The 13358-nt window shown below is 50.0% G+C and overlaps 1 protein-coding gene across 3 annotated transcripts in view; it reads right to left on the reverse strand.

Annotated features, from left to right (window-relative positions):
• Positions 1 to 51: 51 nt before the first annotated feature.
• Positions 52 to 13358, reverse strand: part of UBN1 (ubinuclein 1) — a 38034-nt gene continuing 24727 nt past the window's right edge. For 2 of the 3 annotated variants that reach the window (XM_057529046.1, XM_057529045.1), the window contains 6 exons: positions 8348 to 8398; positions 8205 to 8247; positions 5865 to 7088; positions 4567 to 4810; positions 4119 to 4290; positions 52 to 2194 (listed from right to left, as the gene is read on the reverse strand). In XM_057529046.1, coding sequence (XP_057385029.1) covers positions 2119 to 2194; positions 4119 to 4290; positions 4567 to 4810; positions 5865 to 7088; positions 8205 to 8247; positions 8348 to 8398 — 1810 coding nt within the window. In that variant the 3' untranslated portion in view covers positions 52 to 2118. The remainder of the gene's footprint in view (positions 2195 to 4118; positions 4291 to 4566; positions 4811 to 5864; positions 7089 to 8204; positions 8248 to 8347; positions 8399 to 13358) is intronic. The other variant, XM_007181509.3, reaches the window with a different exon arrangement.

A 13358-nucleotide genomic window follows, 5' to 3' on the forward strand; every position in this document is an offset into this window, starting at 1 on the left:
ACCAGCTCCTAAGGGAGAAAGAATTACTTGCAAATATGGTAAAAGGAAATAAATGAGAAACGATGTTTTGGAAACCTTGAAACAATTTATTGGGTGGTTTTATACAAGATTAACAATTTCCACACCACCCCCAACACCAACATAGTCGCTGCATGAAAGCCACAGCCCTTTCACACCCAAGAAACGCCGGCAAGGAAAGCCCTGCAGCGCCATGGCCCATGAGCCTGCTCTGCCAACAGACCTGCCTTGCCGTGGCTCTTTAAGTCATTCACTCTTTCGTTACCACAAATAAAGCATCAACAAGGAAAAGAAACCTCATAAACTCCCCATCAAAGAAACGTTTCCCTGAGGCAAGAGGCATCACTAGATTCCTAAGAAATGAGGGTACTGCTCCAGCCGCACACTCAGTGGTGCTCGGGGAGGAGGGAGCACTGCAGGGAAGGGAACCAGGGTGTTCTCCTGCTGCTCAGCGTTCACGGACGGCCTCTGCGCGGCTCTGAGCTCAGCAATACAAATCTCTTCTTTGGCTCTTTTGCTACTACCTAAGACTATTCTGTAAACTGGAAACCCAAGTTGCAAAAAATAGATATAATAAAGGGATAAGGAATCCACTTAGCCCAATGTGAAACACATGTTGGTTTTTATGTAAAAAAGAGCACAGGCCTGGCCGACTAGCTGGCAGAGGTCTCGCTCCCCCTGGAAACCAGGCAACCTCTGTGTGAATCGTGAGTTACCAAGCATTGTATCCTGGGAGTCAGGAACCAAGAGAGCTGCCCGTGTCTCCACACAGGCGTACATTCTGAGGAGGCTGTTTACTCTCAACGTATCAGAAGTCACTTAGCTAGAGCAGTCAGTTCAGACTGCACAGGACAGGCAAGCGCCATAAAATCTTTGTGAAGCAGCCACTGGGTGAGTGGGAACAGTGGGATGACTTGAGCTCTGGGGTAACTGTCCCAATCTGTCTCTGACGTGCTCTCCAAGCTCGTCAGCATGTCACCCTGAAGTCAATGCATAGCCTTGCTGCCTGGAGAGCCAGGACCTCCAGGCCTGTTTCTACACGGCAGATGCTTCACAGAGGCCTGTTCCTGCAGCTCTGCCTGAGAATGGTTTTTAAATAAACTGGAATGTCTACCTGTGACTTGGAACCCCTCATATCCTTGGCCCTCGAAGAGATGAAGAAGGGCTCTGGGGCTCTGCAGTCCACCTGTATGAACTCTGGAAAAACAAAGTGGGGGCCCTGGCTGAACTGGGGCCTGGGATTTGTGGGCCCAGATGACCTTCAAGTCAGGACGGCACAGATTATGATGTGCAACCATAAAAAACTCAAACTGGCTATGTCTTAAATACAGACATCTCTTTAAAAAAGGTCTTCATCTGAGATCCACTCAGAGGGCTGAATGGATGTGTGTCTAATTCTGCTCCACCGTAAAGGCACTGGAATTATGTCTTCCTAGGAACAACATGACTTGCGAAGAATAGTCCCATTCTATCCAATGCATTTAATGGTAAGGATGAAAACTGAGCCAAAAATAAGTGTCTTTAAAAATCCTACCACAATTGTTGAATCTACAAAGGTCTTTTCTCTAAAAGAGCTTCATTGTCATGTTCAGTGGAGAGACGGGCCCCCACGATGAGCACACGTTGGGTGTATTTTTCAAAGAACAAGGTACATCTCCCAGCTGTGATGTTAGCTGGGTTTGTCCTGTTGAGCACACAGCCTGAGGATGGACGGACGCCGTGACCATCCAGGGAGCCCACTGTGGCCAGAAGGAGCCCGGACCAGTAGGGTGCCATGAGGTACTCTGACCAAATGTGAGGGGGTCGGGCAGATGTGAAGCACAGGTGCGCCACCTGCTCTGCCCCGCCACCAGAGCTCTGAACACGACCCGGCACACTCCCCAGCCTAGCGCTGCCCCTCCGACGATTGTCTGCAACAGAGCTGAGAGGCCTGGAGCACCAGGCTGGTCAGGGCCTCCAGAGAAGCACGGGGCTGCTCCCCTAACTGAAGGCACATCGCACGTGCCAAGAGACGCTCCACTTTAGCACTCATGCCTTCTCCAGAAGAAAATCAATGGCAGAAAGAGCATAGTTATTATCCGACTTCCGAGACCTACTCGTTCAGCTTCCAGCCTTTCCCTTGAAAGTCACAATTTCCGTGGTACACTGGGCCCTTTCCCATGAAGCTGAGAAGCATCTGAAAAAGAGTAAGCAAAAACAGAGCATAAGATTTTCAGGATCTCTGATTCCCTTAAGGCACCAGTAACCAAACCTCAAGGGGATCACTTCTTTAAATAGCAAAAGCCTCTGAACACTGAATGTTCTAAGGCTCAAAGGAGCCGGACACACTGGCAGGTTATCTGAGTGTGCTGCTCCTTGCGGTGCGTGCAGAGTGCCACGCGCTGGGAGGGCAGCTGCTGGCTGAGCACCGTGTTCACAGAACCGCGGCTCTGCTGTGCAACACGGGCCACTCCACTTCTCAGCCACAGCTGTCATCCCTGGGCAGAGCCGGACTCCATGGTGAGGACTGAAAAGCACAGTGAGCAACCACACCATCAAAGACCCTCAGGTCCTAAAAGGACAAGCTCAAAGGCACTGGCATTCTGAGTCCACGTGGGAAAGAAAGCAAAGCAGATACAAGTCACAGCTGGAACAAGCAGACATCTTTTCACTGACAATCACTCAATGTAATCCTACAACGCAAAGAATGTCTAAAAGAGAGATATTCAAATAGCCTGTTTTAGCATAGATGCTTTTCAGATAGCGTTTCCACACCCAGAGGAAAAACAGGTAGGAAATGGTACAAGAAAACGCTTTTCCCTTTTTTGCTGAAAATACCACAGACCAATGGTCATGTTTTCAATGGCTCTTCAATTATTTTCTGTTTGAAAGAGTGTTCTGGAAAGCAGAGAAAGTGCAATCTTTCAACAGCCACAAGCTCTCGCCTGGATGGCTCTGTCACCACCAGCTTGTGGAATGAGTCCCTGCATCTGACTGCTTCTCCAGAGGAAAACGGAGTAACTGCTGATACAGGCTTAGCCCCCCACTTTCTTTCTCTGAAAAAGCAACATTTCCATCTTGGGGATTTACAGTCCATTCTTGCACCCAGCTGGCCTCTGGCAGTCACTATGAACATGTCAGCCTCAGGACACAGGGCCAGGGACCCACGGCACATCTGGAGGTGGACACGGGGCCAGGGACCCACGGCACATCTGGAGGCGGACACGGGGCCAAAGCTCTCAGCACGGCAGGTCCCAGGCACGTCCAGCTGGGCAGCTCCCCGCCTCACGTCTACCCAGGACCCATCCACCAGGGCTACCCAGGTTCAGCTTCCTCAAGAATGGCTCTCCCCTGAGCAATGTAGCCCCCAGGTCGTTTCTGGAACAGGTCTAGAGTAGTAAGAAGAGCAGCAGGCCAAAACCAAGATCCCGTGAGGGTTCCCAGCAGCACTGCATTACGTGTGCCTAAGGGCCAACGTCCCAGGACAGGGCAAGGCAGACCACTCACTGTGCAGGTGCTGGCTCAGGGCCCTCTTCTCACAGCTATGAACCTAGGGCCGTAGGCCAGTCCCTTTCTGAAAGCCACTGCTCTATGGAGAGGAGACCCAGGGAAGACAGGGAACGCTGCCTCAGTCGTGTCGTGATCCCAAATCTCTGCGTTGACACCTGGACTGAAGCGAAAGCTGCTCCTCTCCTGGACACATGCTGACATCAGGGATAAGGGTCCCTCCCAAAGCCTTGCCACTGTCACCTGCTGCTGCTACTTGGACTTTCCCTTTTACTTAAACTAAATTTAGAGTCTTCTGTTAGCTGGTACCCCCTAGAAGGGGTAGCAGTGTGAACCTAAAGGCCGGTAGTGCCCCAACTAGCCCTTGGGAAATCAGCACCATTACCCTTCTAGTTTTTGTTAATTAAAGAGGAAATGCTGAGCTATGGGTGGGAAACTCCTCAGCCTTGTACACAGGCCATCATGACTTCCTCTGTCATCACAGAGGGCAAGGCTGACCCAGGAGATGTCACAGCGGTAGACAGAGCCTGTGTACCTCAGTCTGAGTACCCACAGAGCCGAGCCTCAGAGGACAAACCCACACAACATGGTGACAATGAGAGGCAGACACTTACGTCCTTGGCAGCAGACAAGGCCTCTGATGGGGGAGGGGAATGCCCCACAGTGCATGTGGCACTCTGACCACCTGGAAATTACCTGGCAGACTCTGCGGGATGTGGGTAGACACGGCAGCGTGTGGGAGGGGCGCTGCGCGGGGCGGGCTGGAGTGCAAGCCAGCCAGGAGACCTGAGAGGAAACAGGAAGGGAGAGAAGAACAAAGCACACACATTGAAGACAGGAGTGGAAAGCATCCTCGGCGCTCCAGAGCCCCAGGCGACCTACTGCACTGGTTCTGGATGGAAACCCCAAGGGGGTGGCTCAGCAGGGTCCCCGGGAAGGCTGCCCACGGTCACACACCAGACAAACACAGGAACCCAGCACATGACAACAGAACCTGTGGGTCACACAGAGGCACTGGGGCACCTTCTTTACCTCCAGTGTGGGGAGGAAGGAGACACTTACTGTGGCCGAGGCCGTGGTGGAACGTCCCAGGGGCAGGGCCTGTGACGATGGCATCCTTGGAGACCCCTGCTTTAGCGGAGGAGTCAGCACTAAAGGAGATTACGTGGAGGGGGAGCTGGGAGATAATCCCCAAGGGGTTCGAGTTCAAGGCCCCAGGCAGCTTTGGGCTGCCTGCCTTGTAGGATGAAGACAGTAGATTTAAGGGTGAGGAGCTGGTCAGCAGCACAGCCCCACTCGTTCCTTTCTGGGGAGGAAGCACACAAAGGGATCAGCACTCCAGCCCCATCCAGAGCTCACTCACAAACCAAACCTGTTACCATACCTGGGGGGACACATGCACGTCAGCCGCCCCTTGTGAAGGAACCCCCTCCACTGCAGCCCCAAAGGGAGGAGGAAGAGAGTCTCTGTGAACTGGCATGGAAGGGCTCCCAGAACAGAGTTGATTTTAAAAAGCAGGTGTTAAATATGCCTTCCTTGTGCAAGAAAGAAAGGGAAGGATACCCACAAATATAACTATATAGGAATATGTGTATGTGTATACTTATATCCATAAAACATACACACACACACATTTGTTAAGTATTAATCTTTGTTTTTAGAAAGAAACAGGAAAAACCTGGAAACTAAGGAACAGTTACAGGGGGTGTAGGAGGAGGGCACAGGCAAGTGAAACTTTGCTCAACACACCTTTCTATAGTTTTGTCCTTTCCAACCACATGGTTGTCTCATATATTGGAAAAATGGAGAAAAAAATAAGCTCGCTCTCATTTCCCCAACCTGCATCCAAACTTCTTGTAATCACCTACAGGCAAACCTCATTAACCACTGGACTCTGTCAAATCGCCTTTGTCTGACCTACAGAGTCTTTCCAAACCCAATCAAAGGATCATTCTTAGAAGGTACTGATCTTCCTAGGGCATGAATATCTCCACATAACTAATGATCTGAGAGACAGTATGCATTTCATTTACTTGCTTGGAGAGATGGACAGGCAGGAGGCTATGAAAGGAAAGTTTTCTAGCTCATTCTATGCCATCCAGATCCATAGCCTCCCTGCAAACATGGTGCTGACCAGTCCTTTCCCTCCACTTGTCCTCCCAAGGAGAAGTTTCAGGCTCTACTGGGAGTCCTGCCACCAGAAAAGTAGAAACCTGGAAACAGGAAGCCCGGTCCTCCTTTCAATTTCCGGGCTCTGTTCCTACCTGACCTTCAGCGTCAGATCTCACTCTCTGACCAGAGCAAGGCCAGCGGCCCTGCCCACAAGGCCCACGAGGAGAGGGCTGCTTCAAGATACTCACTGGCAAGGAGGTAGACGATGTCACGCTGCTCACCGCACTGGGCTTCAGGGAGGAGGTCAGTAACTTGGCCACTCCCTGGGTCCCCCCACTAGAATCTCCATTTGGACCACCTGGAGGGGCCACCAGGGTCAACTTCTGGGAAATAGGTGGTTTTTTCACTGCAGAGCCTGGGATGGGCCGGCTGGCGGACTGTCCTGTGGAGGGAGGCTGCACAGCAGGGAGCAAGCTCCCGGAAGCAGAGCTCTGGACTGGTGCTCCTCCAGAGGAAGAGCTGCCAGAAGAAACCCCGTGCTTGGAGATAGAGCCGGCAAAGGGACTGTTCTTGTAAGACGGCCCTGAAGAGCTGGCTGAGTGCTGTTTTGCTGGATGGCTCAGGGCAGTGGAGGACGAGGCTGGGGTCTTATGAGAGCTGCTGCTGGAGGCTGGTGTGCCTCCTGAAGACACTGGCGTGGAAGGATGGAAGCTCTGGCTTTTGGTAGCTGTCTTGACGAGCTGGAGGAGGGAACGGTGACACTGAGGGGAGGCAGGCTTTGGGCCCTGAAGCTTATTGACAAACGGAGCTGGCGGGGTGAAGCTCTTCTGCTGTTGAGTGCCTGCATGAAAGACTTTGACCTGGGGGCTGGGCACAGGAGCTCCTGCCTGGGGTGCGTGAGACGTCCGTGGCAAACTGTGGTGCTTTGCTTTGGACTGCTGCACTTCTGGCAGGCCCTTGCTGAGGGTAGCCTGACAGGACAGTTCTTTGTAGCCAGAACTCTCTGGTTTTTTCTCCTGAGAGGACTGCCCCAGTGCCAGAGCCTGTTCAGCCAGAAAATTGAGGGGTGACTGCAGGGAGCTAGAGGGTGGTGGGGCAGAAGAAGGGCTGGGCTTCGGAAAGTTCCTTTTTTCTTCCGTACATAAAACACCTGCGACTTTCTCTGCAGGCACTTTTGAGGGTGCAGGCAGTGTGAACTCAGAGCTCCCGCTGGCTCTGCTGTTCAGTACAGCCAGTTCCTTGGACACAGCCTCCAACGAGGAGGCCGAATTACGGATCAAGTCTCCATCCAACGAGTCCTCCACGTTGATAGGAGCAGGATTAGCAAGGCTGCCAGATGCCTGGGATGAGAGCTCCCTGTTTGCAGCCCCAATGCTCAGGCCTCCTCCCAGGTGTTCTGAAGGCAAAGCAAGGGGGCTGCCAATCTGGCCTGATGGGACGGAAACCTTTTTATCAGGCTTAGTCAATGATTCCTAAAGGAAAGCAGAAAGGCCGATGTTTACAAATGTCCAAAGATGCCAACACTGGCCCTGCTGACAGGACATATGCATGAGAATACAAGACAAAGCAGCAGGCTTTCCTGTGGATCACAAAGCCAGGGAAGAAAGGAGCAGGTGCCAAGCATGTGTGAACTTGGAAATGCCGAAACCCCGCCACCCTCTGCCCACGCCTGGGGCTGGGGCTGGGCTGACGCAAGCACGCACACACACATCCACAGGGAAACTCTTCGCTCTGTTTCTGAAAAACTACAAGACTCGAGCAAAGAGATGTTCTCCTTATTGGCCCTCATACTACCTCAGTGCTCCTAGCCACAATCAGAAAATGACGTGGGGCAGGGGAACTGCCTTAGTTTTCTTTCCCTCCTTGGTTTCCCCGGCACCTGTCTCCTCCGTGGGCTCAGGAACGGGGTCTGTCCTGTCACTCCCGCCTCCCGAGCACTTGGTGCAGTGAGTCTTAAGGATGTTGGAGGAGCTCAACAGACTCTTAGGAATAACTAATCTGCATGCTTGTTCCCTCGGACTGTTCAGGTATGGTGAAGTGCACTACAAAGCCTCAGGAACTGGCAAGAGTTTTGGTGAAATGGCAATTTTTACTACACTGAGATCTCTGCCACATCAAAGTCGTCTCACAGTCTCTAATTTCCAACCGTCGCGGTCCCCTCCGCGTCTGCTAGCCAACTGGACAAAGCCTCCCGCCCTGCCCGGGGCAGATCCAGGCTCACCTGCTCTTCACCAGGATGGTGCTCCTCCATAAGAGATTCGGACAATTCACACTGTGACGCTTTCACATTTGCAAGGGCTCACCACTCCTCAGAGGGCTGTCAGGAGGACCTCACCTGACCCCCAACGACCCCAGGAACTGGCCAGGTGGGTGCTGTTTCCTAGAACTGGGGCTGAAGGGCACTAGTGGCCCGACTCAGGTCTCTGCCCTGCCGACCCCAGGCCACTCCTGTGGGCCAGGCTGCCTCTTGGTACAACCTAATCCCAAAGAGCTATCCCCACAAGACCAGCAAAGTTCAATGAGCTGCCAGGAGCATGGCTGCAGAGAGATGAGAAAAGATGACATGTGACCTGGGCAGGCTGACTCACCTTCACCTTCATTTTGGAAGAGGCCATTACTTTCTTCTTGGCCCTGTTCAAAGGAATGAACACAGGAAAGGTTCAGAGGAGATCCACGAAGGAGATAAAAATGCCAGTAGTCCTGACAAGTGAAAAAACACTGAGACACTCACAGGATTGACGTCAGGTGCCCGTGGCCTCGTCTGCTCTCCTTAAACAGAGTCCTGGAACAAACAGAGAACACTGGGAAGTGTGCACAAGCCCCCTGAAAGCAGACTCTGCTTTCAGAGCCTTGTCACCTCCCTGGTACTCAGCGGCTGTCACTCATTAAATGTCAGTGGGCTGGTGACAGGGCCTTAGTAGCTGCACTGGCCACCTGAAAGCCAAGGAGCTAGAATTCACCAAAACAAGCTATGGGTCTGCCCCCAAACCTCTCACAGTGATTTTTCCCTAAAGTCAGGAGCACTTTCCTTACTGCCTATTCTCATCCCTCTCCAAAAGTAAAAATGTGAAGTGACCCATGGCATTATCTTTTCCCAGAGAAACAACAAAAATTTCATTACGCCCTCCCCTACGTACCTTCAGGAGTCCAATCTATAAGTGACAAGAGCAATTCTATTTACAGGGACACTGAGACAAGAAAAGGCCTGCCCAACCAAGAACACTCACTAGCTCCAAGAGGAGGGTCCTGGGAACACGGCTGAGTAGGAAGCACCAGGAATGGTCTGCCCACCTGGACAACACTACCCTGGCAGAATCCATCTGACGGAACTATTCTGTAACTCTAGAGGCTGTTCAAGGCTTACAACTTCCAGGGGAAGACTTAAATGAGTAAACTGTGGTTAATTTCAGGTCTCAACACAGTAGCAGCTGCCCATCCCCCACCCAGCGGCCTGTGCAGGTGTTCCTGGAGCAGCTTGCACACAGCTTGTGGAAACAAGCATGGGCAAAAAGGACCCTGGTCTCCAAAGATGAGGGATCTGTGCTCTGATGGCTGATCACTGCTTCGGATCACAGAGGTGGGAGGTGCACTCAGCTGTTGTTGTGGCACCTCGGGCTGAAGTGACTGCCAGGGGATTTAAAGGGCTGGCACCACCTTTTAACCTCCTCTTTTTCTGATTTTCCCCTTTCTGGTGTCAGACATTAAAGGAAAAAAAACAAAAAAAAAAACTACCTACATGGGAACAATTAGAAAGTGACTGCATGTACCAGCAAAAAGCTCAGAAATGACCTAAGGGTAACACACTAAGTTCACACATCAGGCTGATCCTCAACACAGCGACAACCTACAACAACAACAACAACAACCGATAAGCAAAAACAGTATATAAAAAAAAGCAATCCCTATAGAAGTGGGAGAATCTGATTTCCAGAGTTACCACAATATTAGACTCAAATGTCTGGTGTTCAACAAAAAATCACAAGGCACACAAACAAACAGGAAATATGGCCTGTTCAAAGGAAAAAAAACAAATCAACAGAAACTGTCCCTGAAAAAGACCAAATGGCAGCACGGAGCAACTAAGCCTGTGTGCCACAACTGCTGAGCCTGTGCTCTAGAGCCCGTGAGCCACACTATAGAGCCCGTGTGCTGCAACTACTGAAGCCCACGTGCCTAGAGCGCATGCTCTGCAACAAGAGAAGCCCCAGCAATGGCCCCAGCAATGAGAAGCCTGCACACCGCAATGAAGAGTAGCCCCCACTCGCCACAGCTAGAGAAAGCTCTCGCACAGCAACGAAGACCCAATGCAGCCAAAAATAAATAAATAAAATTAAAAAAAAAAAAAAGACCAAATGGCAGATACACTAGACAAAAACAACTGTATTAAAGATGCTCAAAGAACTAAAGGAAGATGTGGAGAAAGTCAAGAAAATAACACATGAACAAAATGGAAATATCCATAAAGAGACGGGAAACCTGAAAAGAAACCAAAAAGAAATTCTGGAGCTGAAAAGTACAGTAACTGAAGTGAAAAATTCAGTAGAGGGGACTTCCCTGGTGGTCCAGTGGTAGAGAATCCACCTTCCAATGCAGGGGACGCAGGTTTGATCCCTGATCAGGGAACTAAGATCCCACATGCCACGGGGCAACTGAGGACACGTGCCACAACTAATGAGCATGCAAGCCGCAACTAGAGAGCCCGTGTGCCGCAACTACAGAGCCCACACGCTCTGGAGCCTGTGCGCCACAAACAGAGAGCCTGTGTGCTGCAACTACTGAGCCTGCTCGCCACAACTAGACAGAAGCCCATGGTGCATCAAAGATCCCGTGTACCGCAAAGAAGATCCCACGTGCTGCAACTAAGACCCAATGCAGCCAAAAATAAAATAAATAAAACAAATAAATATTAAAAAAAAAAAATTCAGGGCTTCCCTGGTGGCACAGTGGTTAAGAATCAGCCTACCAATGCAAGGGACACAGGTTCGAGCCCTGGTCCGGGAAGATCCCACATGCCGCAGAGCAACTAAGCCCGTGCGCCACAACTACTGAGCCTGCGCTCTAGAGCCCGTGAGCCACAACTACTGAGCCCATGCGCCTAGAGCCTGTGCTCTGCAACAAGAGGAGCCACTGCAGTGAGAAGCCTGCACATCACAACAAAAGAGTAGCCCCCGCTCACCACAACTAGAGAAAGCCCGTGCACAGCAATGAAGACCCAACGCAGCCAAAAATAAATAAAATTAATTAACAAAAAAAATTCAGTAGAGGGATTCAAAGGCAGTTTTGAGCAGGCAGAAAAAAGAAACAGTGAACGTGAAACAGGACAATGAAGATTATCGAGTTTGAGGAACAGAAAGAAAAGACTGAAGAAAAGTGAACAGAGTCAAGGGAACTGTGGGACAGCATCAAGCAGACAAGCACACACCAGCACAGCGTGGATGTCCCAGAAGGAGGACAGAGAAAGGGGCACAGAGAATAGTGAAGAAATAATGGCTGATAACTTTCCAAATGTGAAAGCAAACAATGTAAGTGTAAATACATGAATATAAACACCCAAGAAGCTTAAAAAACTCCAAGTAAGATGAACTCAAAGAGACCCACACCAAAACACATGATAATCAAACTTTCAAAAGCCAGAGGCAAAGAGAGAATATTGAAAGCACCCAGATATTATTGAATCATCACACACAAGGGATCCTCAACAAGATTATCAGCAGATTTCTCATCAGAAACTCTGCAGACCAGAAGACAGTGGGCTGATATATTCAAAGTACTAAAAGAAAAATACTGTCAACCAAGAATACTATATCTGACAAAACTGACCTTCAAGAGTGGGGGAGATATAAATCAACTATACTTCAATTAAAAAAAAAGTGGGGGACAAATTAAGACATTCCCAGATAGATAAAAGCTGAAGGAGTTCATGATCAAAAACTTACCCTGTAGGGCTTCCCTGGTGGCTCAGTGGTTAAGAATCTGCCTGCCAATGCAGGGGACACGGGTTCGAGCCCTGGTCCGGGAAGATCCCACATGCCATGGAGCAACTATGCCCGTGCGCCACAACTACTGAGCCTGCGCTCTAGAGCCTGCAAGCCACAACTACTGAGCCCGCGCGCCTAGAGCCCGTGCTCTGCAACAAGAGAAGCGACCGCAATGAGGAGCCCGCACACCACAAGGAAGAGTAGCCCCCGCTCACCACAACTAGAGAAAGCCCGCGTGCAGCAACGAACACCCAACACAGCCAAAAGTAAAAATAAATAAAATAAATAAATTTATTAAAAAAAAAAAACTTACCCTGTAAGAAATGCTCAAGGGTCCTAAAGGTGAAATGAAAGGACACCAGACAGCACCTCAAGGCTACATGCACAAATAAAGATCTCAAAAAGGTGAATACATGACCATTAGAAAAGCTAGTGTTATAACAACAATGGTTTGTAACCACACTTTTTGTTTTCTACATCATTTAAGAGACTAATACATTTAAAGAAAAAAAATTAGTTTAAGGGACTTCCCTGGTGGTACAGTGGTTAAGAATCTACCTTCCAGTGGAGGGGACGCAGGTGCGATCCCTGGTGGGGGAACTAAGATCCCACATGCCACAGGGCAACTAAGCCAGCACGCTGCAACTACTGAGCCCGTGCACCTCAACTAGACAGCCCGCGTGCCACAAACTACAGAGCCCACGTGCTCTGGAGCCTGTGTGCCACAACTAGAGAGAAGCCCATAGGCCACAACTAGAGAGACGCCCTCGTGCCGCAACAAAGAGCCCGCGCGCCGCAACGAAAGATCCCGCATGCCACGAGGATCCCGTGTGCCACAACTAAGACCCGACGCAGCCAATAAATAAAATAAATATTTTTTTAAAAAAAATTAGTTTAAAAGCTATTATTACTGTAACTTTGGTTTGTAACTCCAAATCTTGTCTTCTACAAAACTTAGGAGGCATTTAAAAAACTAGTAGTTTATGTTTTGGGGCACACAATGTATAAAAATGTACTTTTGTGACAGCAGCAGAGCTGTTAAGGGGGCAGAGTTTTTGTATGTTGATCAACTTACAGAAGTAAGTCCCTTCTTATCAGTAATTACTTTAAATGTAAATGATTCAACACTCCAATCAAAAGACAGGGACTGGCAGAATAGATAAAATGCATGATCTAACTATGTGCTATCTACAAGAGCCAAAGACCTGGGACTTCCCTGGTGGCGCAGTGGTTAAAAATCCGCCTGCCAACGCAGGGAACACAGGTTCGATCCCTAGTCCTGGAAGATCCCACATGCCATGGAGTGACTAAGCCTGTGTGCCACAACTACTGAGCCTGCACTCTAGAGCCTGTGAGCCACAACTACTGAGCCCGCGCACCCTAGAGCCCATGTGCCACAACTACTGAGCCCACACGCCACAACTACTGAAGCCCACATGCTCTAGGGCCTGTGTGCCGCAACTAATAAGCCTGCATGCCGCAACTAATAAGCCCACATGCTGCAACTACTGAAGCCCACGCACCTCACAAGAGAAGCCACTGCAGTGAGAAGCCTGCACACTGCAACCAAGAGTAGCCCCTGCTCACCAGAACTAGAGAAAGCCTACGTGCAGCAATGAAGACCCAACACAGCCAAAAAAAAAAAAAAAAAAAAAAAAAGAGCCAAAGACCTGAGATCCAAAGACAAGACAAGAACAGATTAAAAGTAAAAGGATGGAAAAAGATACTCCATGCAAATAATAACCAAGAGAGCAGAGGTGGCTA

The sequence above is a fragment of the Balaenoptera acutorostrata genome, chromosome 15 (assembly GCF_949987535.1).
Source record: "Balaenoptera acutorostrata chromosome 15, mBalAcu1.1, whole genome shotgun sequence".
Taxonomy (NCBI): domain Eukaryota; kingdom Metazoa; phylum Chordata; class Mammalia; order Artiodactyla; family Balaenopteridae; genus Balaenoptera; species Balaenoptera acutorostrata.